At 42.1% G+C, this 11,922-nt stretch overlaps 1 protein-coding gene across 1 annotated transcript; it reads right to left on the reverse strand.

Moving 5' to 3' along the window:
- Positions 1–1,398: 1,398 nt before the first annotated feature.
- gnmt (glycine N-methyltransferase) lies at positions 1,399–5,406 on the reverse strand. Its single transcript, XM_060043334.1, has 6 exons — positions 5,071–5,406; positions 4,132–4,259; positions 3,777–3,890; positions 3,446–3,588; positions 1,982–2,103; positions 1,399–1,800 (listed from the first exon to the last, which is right to left on the reverse strand). Exons 1-6 carry the CDS (start codon positions 5,277–5,279, stop codon positions 1,629–1,631), a joined length of 888 nt encoding a protein of 295 aa, XP_059899317.1. The 5' UTR covers positions 5,280–5,406; the 3' UTR covers positions 1,399–1,628.
- Between the last annotated feature and the right edge of the window lie 6,516 nt (positions 5,407–11,922).

The raw sequence follows: 11,922 nt of genomic DNA on the forward strand, positions 1-11,922 counted from the left end.
GGATGGCCATGTTAAATCTCACGCATTTTGTGCTTTTTGGCAATCTCACTCCCCCCACACTCTCCCACTCAAGAAATATGAAAGGTAGCCAACAGTTAGTGTAGTTATTAACCTTCCTCCTGTATTTGTTGTATCTTACTCCATCCCTGTACATTGTTCTTTCCGTAAAATATGTTTTATGTTATCCGTTCCAACGCCATTGTATTAGAAATACCGGTTGCCTCCTGGATCAATAATACGCCCTATGTATTGATGCAAAGGGGGCGGAGCTTGTCCTATCGAGCTCTGCCTTTATGTGCCATTTATTCCCAGTCCTGCGTTTGCTTACAAAGACGAGCCAGAACTAGAGACCTCAAACACATTAGACGACAGACAAAGCGTGCAAAACAGACAGTCCTCCTTCGCATACACGTGTGAGGTCTGACTCATCTCCGCACGGCTCAGCGACCGCTGGCCTCCGTCCCGGTGTCTGAGGCTCTTACAGCTCTGGTAGCAGGTGTCCGCGGCACAATCGTTCAATGATTAATCTAATGGTTATCTTGATCATTGTATATTTTAGCTAACCCTCCCTTGTAAAATAGATTCTGAATCTCAATGAGATCATCCTGGTAAAATAAAGACACAAATATTGCTGCTTATTATCAGTGTTATCTATCAGTGCCATTATCAGGCAGTAAGTCGTTAATTTCAGCAGTATCATTATCATCTATGTTTGTTCTTCTTTCCCTCCACAGATTAAAACCCAATTTTCACAGTCGAGCAGGATTTATCACAGATCCAACAAAAAGCAGCTCTCCTTCTGTTTCGCAACCAAGACTCACTTGACTTCAAGTTTCCAAGTTGCCTATGCCTCAATGCTGGCACGTTTGCTTTATAACCTGTGAACATGGTAGTTACAAATGCTTACTTTAATTTGAACAAAAGAAGGACTAGCCCCATACATTTTAATTTAAAAGTGGATTCATTTGTTTTGTTAAGTCGTCTGGTTCAGCAGTGATGAAGTCTGCGTTGGTCACCGCTTGCTTGGACATGATTAATAGTGGCTGCTCAGTGAACCACTAAGACATGAAAAGGAAAAAAAAAAAAGGACCTGAAAAGGAACCTAGAAAATAGGTCACAAAGAATGCCATGCGGGTACATGGGATTTCTCCTGTAAGACTCGGAGAGGGGGGGGTGGGGGTTGGGGTTTGAAAATCTCTGTGCTTTTCAACTCTCAAATCCTACCTACAGCCCTTTTAAGTGTGGGCAACAAATGAAGTTCATGACTAAAGTGAGAAAATGTAAGTCTTTGCTGCAATAATCATGCTTAATTCGGCGACCAGGACAAACTTATTCTAATTCATGAAATAAAGATCACCTGGTTTCTTGGTGGTGCAATTAAAAGTATCCACAAACTACAACAGGGTGAAGTGACATTTATTTCACCCTTCAAACATCATACATACATTCAGACGCATCCAGATTCAAATTAAGACTGATTCTTTCTTTACTTCCGAAAGCTGTAATCGTAGCATAGAGAGGTATTAATCTAACCTCCATCAACATCACATTTTTCAGGATATGTATTCATTGGGCCCACTTATTAAATGTTGATCGAGGCCCTGCCTGACGGTGCTCAGTTGTGGCTGTTACACCGTCTTCTTGCAGACGTGAATAAAGTAACATGGGGCTTCGGATTGTCCAGGGGTGTACGTCTTGAAGTCTCCGTAAACACTATGCTCCATCTTCCCATGGAAGCCGGCCATCAGTAGAGACTTAAAGCTCTCCAGACAGTGAGGGTAGTAGGATAAGCGGAATTTACTGCAGAACAAAGACACACAAACACACATAGTTTGAATTGAGTATTGATCAGATTCACAATGTAAATAATGATGTCCTATGTTACCGATAGGACAAATATCCAGAGTATAAAATAAGGTTATAAAGGTGAAATAAAGTCATTATTGAAAACAACTATCGGCACAGAAACTATTTGATTTACCTGACTTCAGGTGAGCTCTGAACCGTCTCCTGTGGGACCTGAATGGTGTAGTCCAAGGTTATCATATGGGGCTTGTTCTCCACCCAGAGCACAGAGGTGGAAATGTCCTGAGTCAGGTCACTCTGCACAACGAAACAAAACAAAGCATGTATTATGCAAAATAAAAACACAAGAGAAACCTAACCTTTTCATCGCCATTGTGCTGCCCTAAAACAATGACTTGCTTCCACTTGCTGAGAAAAAAAAGGGTAGTTCATGGTGAAATTGGCTCATGGACATTGGCCGTTGACTCCCATCGACTGTTGTCCATTAACATGTTGTCCTAAGTAGACCAGAGTTATATAGACTTCCAAGCCTACAGTGACATTTTTTTTTATAATTTAAGTATAATCAAATACAAAAAATGTTCTCCCTGCATTATACAACATTAATACAAAGGTAATGTATATACTCTATATACATATATTTAAAAAATGTGTCATTATATCAATGCAAACAGTTATCTTTATAACTATGTTTATTCCTTTGGTTCTTAAATTAATATCTATCTATCTGTAACTATATATCTATGTATAGAAATTATGTATGGAGATCAATTAATATAGCTCAGTAAATGTATCAATGCCATCAGAGAGCTTGCAGGCCCAACAGTGGATTGTTCAAGCTTAACGTGTAAAATAATTGTGTACCTGAGTACAACACAGCCAAGACTAGCCCAAACCAGATCAAAGCAGCACATTACCGCACAGACTAGCCCAAACCAGATCAAAGCAGCACATTACCGCACAGACTAGCCCAAACCAGATCAAAGCAGCACATTACCGCACAGACTAGCCCAAACCAGATCATAGCAGCACATTACCGCACAGACTAGCCCAAACCAGATCAAAGCAGCACATTACCGCACAGACTAGCCCAAACCAGATCAAAGCAGCACATTGCCGCACAGACTAGCCCAAACCAGATCAAAGCAGCACATTACCGCACAGACTAGCCCAAACCAGATCAAAGCAGCACATTACCGCACAGACTAGCCCAAACCAGATCAAAGCAGCACATTGCCGCACAGACTAGCCCAAACCAGATCAAAGCAGCACATTGCCGCACAGACTAGCCCAAACCAGATCATAGCAGCACATTGCCGCACAGACTAGCCCAAACCAGATCAAAGCAGCACATTACCGCACAGACTAGCCCAAACCAGATCAAAGCAGCACATTACCGCACAGACTAGCCCAAACCAGATCAAAGCAGCACATTGCCGCACAGACTAGCCCAAACCAGATCATAGCAGCACATTACCGCACAGACTAGCCCAAACCAGATCAAAGCAGCACATTACCGCACAGACTAGCCCAAACCATAGAGTGAGAGATCTCTCTCACACACACACACACACACACACACACACACACACACACACACACACACACACACACACACACACACACACACACACACTACCTTGTAATAGATGTTTTTGCCCTGTGGTGCCCGGCCGGTCTCCAGGATGTAGTCGTAGTTGCGGTGGTCGATGATGAGGACCCCTCCTGGTTTCACCATGGTAGCGATGTTCTGAAGGGCCAGTTTCTGGTCACTCTGGTCCCCTGGAAGCATTTCAAAGACCAGTTCAACTATGGAAGCTTTCCCATGAATAACCTCTGTGGGCTTGGAGTTGTAGCTTACAGTAATAACAGCGTAACACAGGGGAGATTTAAAGAAAAATAGAGGAGAATCATGTATGGATTGCAATTTATTCACTCTAAAACACATTCACACTAAAATGAAAAAAGACCTTTGAAATCAGGTAAATGGGCGAAAGAGTTTCCAAGGCAGATAACTGCATCAAATCCATCCCCTGGTTTTTGAATGTCTTCTGGTAGAGTCAGCCAGTTGGACTCCTCAATCACTTTGTGCACAAACAGAAAGGCAGACTTCAAGTATGATATATGACTTTGAGTCCATACTTAACATTATTATTATTGTTTTACAGAGAATGACTTTCGTTACCAAATAGCAAGACAATAGAGAATAGTATGTTTACATAAAACCAATAGTGAATAGTATGTTTACAGAAGAAAACAAGTAATGTTATAAATTAACTGAAATAAATGTGTATTTTAACAGGCATTTCAACTCCATAGGCCTACCCCACTGGTCAAAGGCTGGCTCTTTCCTCCTGTCCCATCTGGATTTCAATGCGTACTTGAGCATTTTATCACTGGCATCCACACTCACCATCTTGAATCCATCCTCCAACAACATGATAGAATCAACTCTATGAGACAAAAACAATGTTGTTTTTATTTAGGTTATTATTTCTACTTGATATATTTATTTATTTTTTCTACAATTCATAGATGCAATTCATAGATGATTTTTGATGACATTTAAAAGGTTTGGCCTTTCAAAGGGAAACAATTTATGCCATATTCTCTTTGGGTGATGAAAAATATAAGAAATTACATCTTCTCTTGTTCAACCTCAATGGGGGTTAAACCTACAGGATCTGACCTTATTCCCTTAATACAGAACAGGTGACCAACCAAACTACTCCTGAGAAGTTGGTAAACAGACGGCATCCTTATCATAACTGGAGATTATACAAACAGGTTACGAAACATTGTCCAAGTAGTCCAAGGAGAAAGACTAGTATAGTGGGAATGCCGATCGGAACTGCAACTAACGGTCAATCATGTGAATCATTTATTAGAAATGTATTTTTCTTGAATAAATTGTTATTATAAATAGCTTAGCCAATTACGCATAAACAGATCATACTAATAACGCTGAGCAGATGAGATACAATTGCATGCGTGATACAAAGATAATGTCCGTACAGGTGTTATATTGGTGAGTTTATCGTGCAAATTTTATTTTCCTGTATAGGGCACTTCGTGAGGAGAATAGTGACTATATTGTAATAATCCGTTATTGGTCGCTTGCGGCTGCATGGGGCTATGCATACGTCAGCAGACTAGACATTGGACGAAACAATGAAGCCGGCTTCGTGAAACATGTCATACCCCATTGCATCATGCTTTGTTGTCAGTGTTATTTTTTTATGTGCATGCTAAACTGAACCTTACCCAGTTCCACAGGCGACGTCCAGCACATTCTTCACACCCTCTTTTTTCAGCAAAGACACCACCCAAGTTTTATACTCTTGCGTTCTGCTCTGCGTGTCTCCGATGTACAGCTGCCAGACTTTAGCAGCCTTGCCGTCAGCATATTGATCGGGGAGACCCTCGGCCGCCACGCCGAGGGAGCGGGTCCTAAAAACGCTGTCGACCGACATGGTGATGAGGCTGCAAACGGATGAGCCCTACTCTGGAAGTTTCTTATTTGACTGCTGAACTGAACGCCAGTGGTCGTTCGGTATCACTGTTAAACCCAATGTTGTTCACTAACTTTAACCCAATGACACTCACCTATGTTATTACGCCTCCTTTTCCATTGGAGTAATTGAGGGGTGACGCCCCTTCCGCCACCCGATGTTCTCTGCCCCCTCACAGTGACAGAAACATGGGCTGCATTCCGAAAGTCAATCTGTACCTCGATCTCCATTGTATCCTCTGATGCAGATGCGGCTCGACATGAAGCGACCAGCTGGGGGCGAAGCATCCAACGGCGTATTCTAACCGGAAGTGGTTCTTCTACCAGCGTCAGCCATGAGGCTAGAAGATTTTGGTAGATTTTTTTTTTTACCGTAGCCTATGTATCCACTATTTAGAATCGAAAGATAATTAAGAAATCCGGTAACAATAAATTAAATAATAATAAAATAAATTGTATTATTATATATTATATACACATTATATATTGTATTATTTTATATTATTTGTGGCTGTTTATTGCACCTTATTATTGGCCTGATCCAATTATATGTATTATTTTAATGCACTGGTTTGCCGCAAAATACTCGGTGGTGGCAATCGGGGGCCCCCACTAAATCAGTGCTAAGGTCTTGAAGCGACTCCCAGGCTGCAGCCCCTCAGCTGGCCACTTGATGGTGCATGGGAGCAGATTTATGCGAGCAGTCCAGGGGGCGTCATCTGAGAAGTTTGTCACTGTCACTAAATAAGGCTGATATTTCGAGAAAACAATCAAGTAAAATGTTTCTGCTGTGTCTACTCTGCCCCGAACTGAGGTTGCGTTATTCCGGCATCCGGTGAAGTGTTGATGTGTGGCAGATGAGTCCGAGCAATAAGAGGTGTTTTCCTCTAGGCTACTCCACTTTTGGAAGGCGGACCAGAAGAAGGCCATACCAGAATCAACCCGGTATTTAATGGCATATAAGAGGAAACACCACAACAATATTTTTCTGTAGCCTATTCATATTTGTGAATAATTGTTTTGAAAACAAGAAAACTGGACATATGCTTTAGTAAATTAATGATCTTAATTAACTGACATATGACTAACTCAACAAAGATATTAAAGAATCAAAGGCTTGCTTGAAACCAGCAGCCCAACACAGAGCATGAACTTAGAATTTAATGAATTTGTGTAATAAATATATGGTGTATATAGGCCTACTTTAATATACTGTATCTAGCATGTATATCAAACAACGATGGCCACATTATACAAAATTTGTATATTGTGGCCATCGTAGTTTGATATACAATGTGAACCTTTAAAGATTCCCAAAAGAGTTCGAAGCTGCAAGAGACGGAAAAGAGTCTCTGTAAAACGTTTGTTTTGCGTGACGTTATTTTTATTTATTTTTGGACTTCTGGAAACAAATGAAAAATGTATATATATATATACACCAGGAAAAAGTATAATAAACCATAATTAACAATTTATGTAATATAAGTAAAATAATAGTAACAACTTTGAAGAACTGAGAGATTGGTATACTATACTGTTTTTTTTCAGAGAAAGGCAATATAGAAAAATCCATTTGAATGTTCAATGCGTGTGTGGATGATGGCTGGTTTCGGAGTGGCAGTGTCTGATTGGACCGGGCTGGCTGAGGCTGCACTACCGGTTGCACATTGTGAAAACAGTGTGCACAGGTTAAGACAACCGTCTGCGGCCAGCAGCCCATGGAGCCGGCCCGCAGAGGGCCAGGCCGAGCCACACCCCTGCCAAACACCTTGTCAGCCAAAGGCCCCGGCTCGCTGTTTTTAGGGATCTAAACAATCATACTTAAAATAACTATATGAGCATGTCGGAAGTTGTTGTGAAAATTTTTCAAACTGTCTGGATAACATAAGAGTTTACTATAAAAATGAGTCTCTGAAGAAAGACCGCTCAACAAGACAAAGCATACAAAGGTTGAAGCGCTGTAGTGCGCGCTGAACCGAGGGCGAGCTCCAGTGGGCAGCAGGGAAACGTCCTTGGGGGCACAGCTGTAGATAGGGATGCAACTACTCCTTTTGGAAATCCCAGGATGTAGCGTGTTACAGGTGAGAGTTAGCCAAGGCCTTCTCAGTCCCGTCCCGTCCCCCCACTCCCCAAGGGGGATAAGCATGGCACAAACAGAGAACTGGTATCTATAGATAATAACTGAGAGCTTACAGTGTCATAGTGTCTTGAGAATACCATGTCTAATGGAAAATTCCATTACCACGTGGTTGTAACTTTCTAACGTTGCTGTACACATAACAAGATATTGTAACTTCTAATCCTGATGGTTTTGAGAATCGATCATTGCATAAAAATGTGATAACCGGTAGCGTCTGTCTATGTATTGATTTCATAAATGTCCTTTTATTAATTTAAGAATTTTCAAATTGTTGTTTAGGACAGGAACTGCTTTTCTATGCCGCTTTTCGCTTCACTCCCCATAAGTTATAGAATGGAACACAGATAAATAGATTCTTCCAGCTAGTCACACAATGGCAGAAAGGAAACAAAGCATTGCTTGGAGCTATCACGCCTCACTGTTGTAAACAACACTGAGGCCAAATGTGAAAAGTATCTGTAAGGTATTGTGGAAATACAACAAACCTCATGAAGCACATGAAACACTGTCACTCAAAAGAGCCTGACGAGTGACAGCAGAAGCGAGGGGAACAAAGAGGAAGCAGGTAAATACCGTCGCATCTCACAGAGAGAGGCCGAGTTCTCTGACAGAAGCTTTACAGAGAGGCGGGCGTTATCCAGGTAGCCTATCAACCATTTGAAAAGTAGTAGCAGGACATACTCATTACTTGCGGGCAGAATATTGTAGCACTATATAGAAAGTCCTGCTTACACGTTTATTCTATGTCTTTAATAAGCATCTAAATAGCACTATATGCAAAACTTGATCCTTTATTGAAAGAAACCTTATTACTACATTGATCCTGATGTGGTACAATAGGTATCTGTGGATATCTATAGTTATTCAAGGGTTTAGGTGTTATTATTATTTTTTAATTGACTTTTTGCAACTGGGTTGCAAAAACAGACATAGAATTCCCACAGTGTTAAAAATGGGAGAAAAGGTAAACATGAAACTAGAATTTCAACATTGTTAAAGAGACTAGTAAAAGTAAATATGTATCTAACCTTTTTTTTCAGCAGTGTGTTAAAGATGTGAGATCAATTTGCAACAGATCTTGACTTTCCAATAATAATAAGGATTTCCGCAGTGCAAAGTGCATGGTACAAACAGACATTGATTTTAAGGAAAAGCAATGAGGTGACAGCTTTAACAAAAACAAAGGCGTAAGAACAATCAAAACAGCATTGACCTGAAGAGTTCAGGTAAATGTGAAGCTGGGTCCGGAGTTTGTTTGTTCAGTATGTCACCGATTATTGTTCAAAATCCAAGCACGGCAAGGCCCCTGACTACTAACTTAAAGGTAATAAGCATGCCAATGTATCATGTCCACTTATTAAAATACCTGCGACAGCGAAAGTGCTACACAGTGCAAGCTACAAAAAAAATCATCTAAACTATGTTTCACATGCCACACAAAAATATCTAAAGGGGTGTTACCCCATCAAGCGGTTGTCAACAACTTACAATTGGAACCGATTCCACCTGAATTTAATTGCATGACACATACTGTTTATGAAGAGTCCCTAGACCTAAGGTTGGCCAGAGTGCTTGCGAGGGCCCAACAACATGCCTGCAGAGTAACATCCCTCAAATTATAAGCGTCCTCTCAAGGCAGGAGTAAGAAGATCACAACAATGTAGTTGAGCTAAAGCGTAGACTGTTGAAGGGGTACTATGAAAGGAAACATGCAAATCGATAGCATTATTTAATTCGGAATATTGATGTAAGGATCTAACCATAGATCATGATTGGATTAGCCCAGTAAGTTTCACTGAAGACATAGATCATGATGAAAATGATATTGCAGATGTAATTCAGGTGGAGGACAGTACCGGTAAAGATAAAGTAGATATCCCCGAGGGAGAGGAGGAGCTGCTGTCTCATATTGATGGAGCTCAGCCAGGTATTTGTCTTCAGCCAGTAGATACAGCTCAAGAACTCTAGGATCAACAGTTTGACTCAGTGTTATGTATTGCACCAGCAGAAGGAAACCGTCAAATTCAACTTCTTGAAGACATGACAAATTAAACAAAATGCTTTCCTTTATAATATCCAAAAGGGGCTCCTACTTATCAAAAATGAGTCTAGCTAAATACTTGTATGTTTGTTAAACGCAGATGGTAGATGTGCAAGAAACACATGTTGTGATGATTTAATTAAAAACCACACATTTTGAACTCAATTAGTTTAAGTGTCTAGTAACTGCCTGTGGAAACAAATAGTTTAAGGTTACATGAGAGGTATAGTGCCCATATGAAGAGAATAATGTAGCTTGTAGAAATAAGTGTGTTATTTTGTATTGATGATGTTGATGTTGGTCGGGACATCCGGCCACTCTCTATGGTCGAGAACAGAGGCTTCAATGCATCCGACAAGACTCTTGATCCATGATATAAAAATGATTGATGAAAAAAACACTTGTTGGGGACAATCACAGACATGTTTAAAGACTGACGATAAAATAAGGGATACAATAAACTTAACAACATGCGCACATTGTGGTTCTGACAACATACACGTTGACTTCTCGGTCCACTAAGGCATATTTGACTGTGAACTGTAATTTATTTGCCAACTAGCAAATGCAAGTCTGTTTTATCCAATCCGAAACCAGGCAATCGGAACATCCCTCTTTTAGAAAACCGGAATATACCACTTTAGATATCCACTCAGACCGACAGAGTTGACCTTTGACTCGGATGTTGACAAGCAGGCAGAACTTGGTGTAGTCTGTGAAAATCAAACTATCTTCTACCTTCAAATATATAAATATATATATTGATATATATTCCTTAAATAAATATGTACGGATGGAAGGAAAGGGGATAAAGAAAAACTATAGGTTTAGTTTTGAATGGGTTGAGGGCAACACTGTGATCTAAGAAGGAGTGGTACGTTTAAACAGTATAATAACCTGACAATTAAAAAATATCTATCTAACATAAATTCCCAACGTCCCCTAAAAGTCAGTGTGCTATCCACTGGTCTACCAGACGCCGGTGTCCTCGGTCACAACGACCATCCCCCGCTCCCACCGAATCCGTCCTGGGCCTCTACTCGTTGTTCCGCTGCCACCACGCTCTGCTCTGCAGTACTTCACTCGCTCGTTTCCCTGGGCGGTAACACCGCGTCAACGCCTCGACAACACAGCCATCTTCAATAGACAGGCTCAAGTCACCAGGTCCCTGCACCTCATCATAATCGACATGGTACCACTTGCCCAACAACGGGTACCGACTCAGAGACAGGTTGTGACTTGGATGTGGGTTGAAAAAGACTACAGGAACTCCGCCATTCTCGACCACTGCTAGCCTCCTGGGCGCTCCTACGTCGCTCTCGCCGGGGCGTGCTTCTACAAGGGGGCAGTAGTCTGCTCCACCCCGGCACCCACGCCACCATCACCCCCTCTGGCAGGACTTTTATTCTTACACCGGCTGGCTGGCCGCACACATCCCAACAACCAACAACCTATCCCCTTCCACGACGGCCTCAGCTGTGCTGCGGCAGGTGGCCAAGTCCAAACTCCAAACTCCAAACTGGTTTTGCAGCTGTTTTAGGGAGAGAGCAGACTGGGCCCTTTAAAGACGACATCCCAACAGGTGGTCACAACATTCATACCTATAATGAGCGGGTGTGTACAGCATTCGCCCTTAACTATTACTACAATGTATATAATATACATACACTAAGTAGTCTTAATAATCTCCTGTTCGAGATCCAACACAGCATAGCTAGAGCAGAGAATTGCCAGACCATTGACTTCTCTTAAACGTAAAACTACAGGGGCCTTCCCAAGCTCGGCATGGGTGAAGTGTTTCTGCCACAACTGTTGCATCAATGTAACCTGAGACCCCATGTCCAACAGTTCTTGCAGCCTAACCCCCACAATGGTTACTCCTGCTGTTTACTGACATTGCCTTTCAAACGCTTTAGTGGCTCTTGAATCATCTGGTGGATTTGGGATCCCCGCCCGTCGTAGCTCAGGAACAGGGATGGCTAGTTTAAAGCTGGCTGGGAAGTGGTTGGTCTGGTACAAATCGTCTCAGTCATAAGCATACTGGCCTAACTGCTGTTGCTCCCTCCTAGGCTATCTTGGGGCCGTGGGGCAGCTGCGGCGGGGTGCAGAAGGGGTTTAATTACGCTCATCAGCTCCTGTGAGAGTCCTTTCATCTGCGTCTAGGGGTCGCTTCAGGCCGGTACCTTCCGATCAGCATCCTGAAATGGTCTAGGGGAGAACATGGGCGTTGTTCCCAGAGAGCATGCGTCCTCTGGTTGTGAGTCACTGTGTGTCCCATTCAACTGTAGGGGCTCCTGGCGTATTGTGGCAAAACCCTCATCTGGGTTATGCCTCCCGTAGACTTTCAGGGCCTGTGCCAGGGGCCTTCACGCAGCCCTCGGTCTGTCAGGGAGGTTTGTCAGGGAGGCCGCGGACTAGGGTTGG

Source organism: Gadus macrocephalus, chromosome 22 (assembly GCF_031168955.1).
Source record: "Gadus macrocephalus chromosome 22, ASM3116895v1".
Taxonomy (NCBI): Eukaryota; Metazoa; Chordata; class Actinopteri; order Gadiformes; family Gadidae; genus Gadus; species Gadus macrocephalus.

Excerpts from the sequence above, each read along its gene's own strand:
- gnmt (XM_060043334.1), bottom strand. The coding sequence starts at position 5,279 with ATGTCGGTCGACAGCGTTTTTAGGACCCGCTCCCTCGGCGTGGCGGCC. Across the intron at positions 4,260-5,070 it reads GACGTCGCCTGTGGAACTGG|AGTTGATTCTATCATGTTGT; the intron begins GTAAGGTTCAGT and ends TTTGTCTCATAG. Across the intron at positions 3,589-3,776 it reads CCATTTACCTGATTTCAAAG|GGGACCAGAGTGACCAGAAA; the intron begins GTCTTTTTTCAT and ends AAATGCTTCCAG.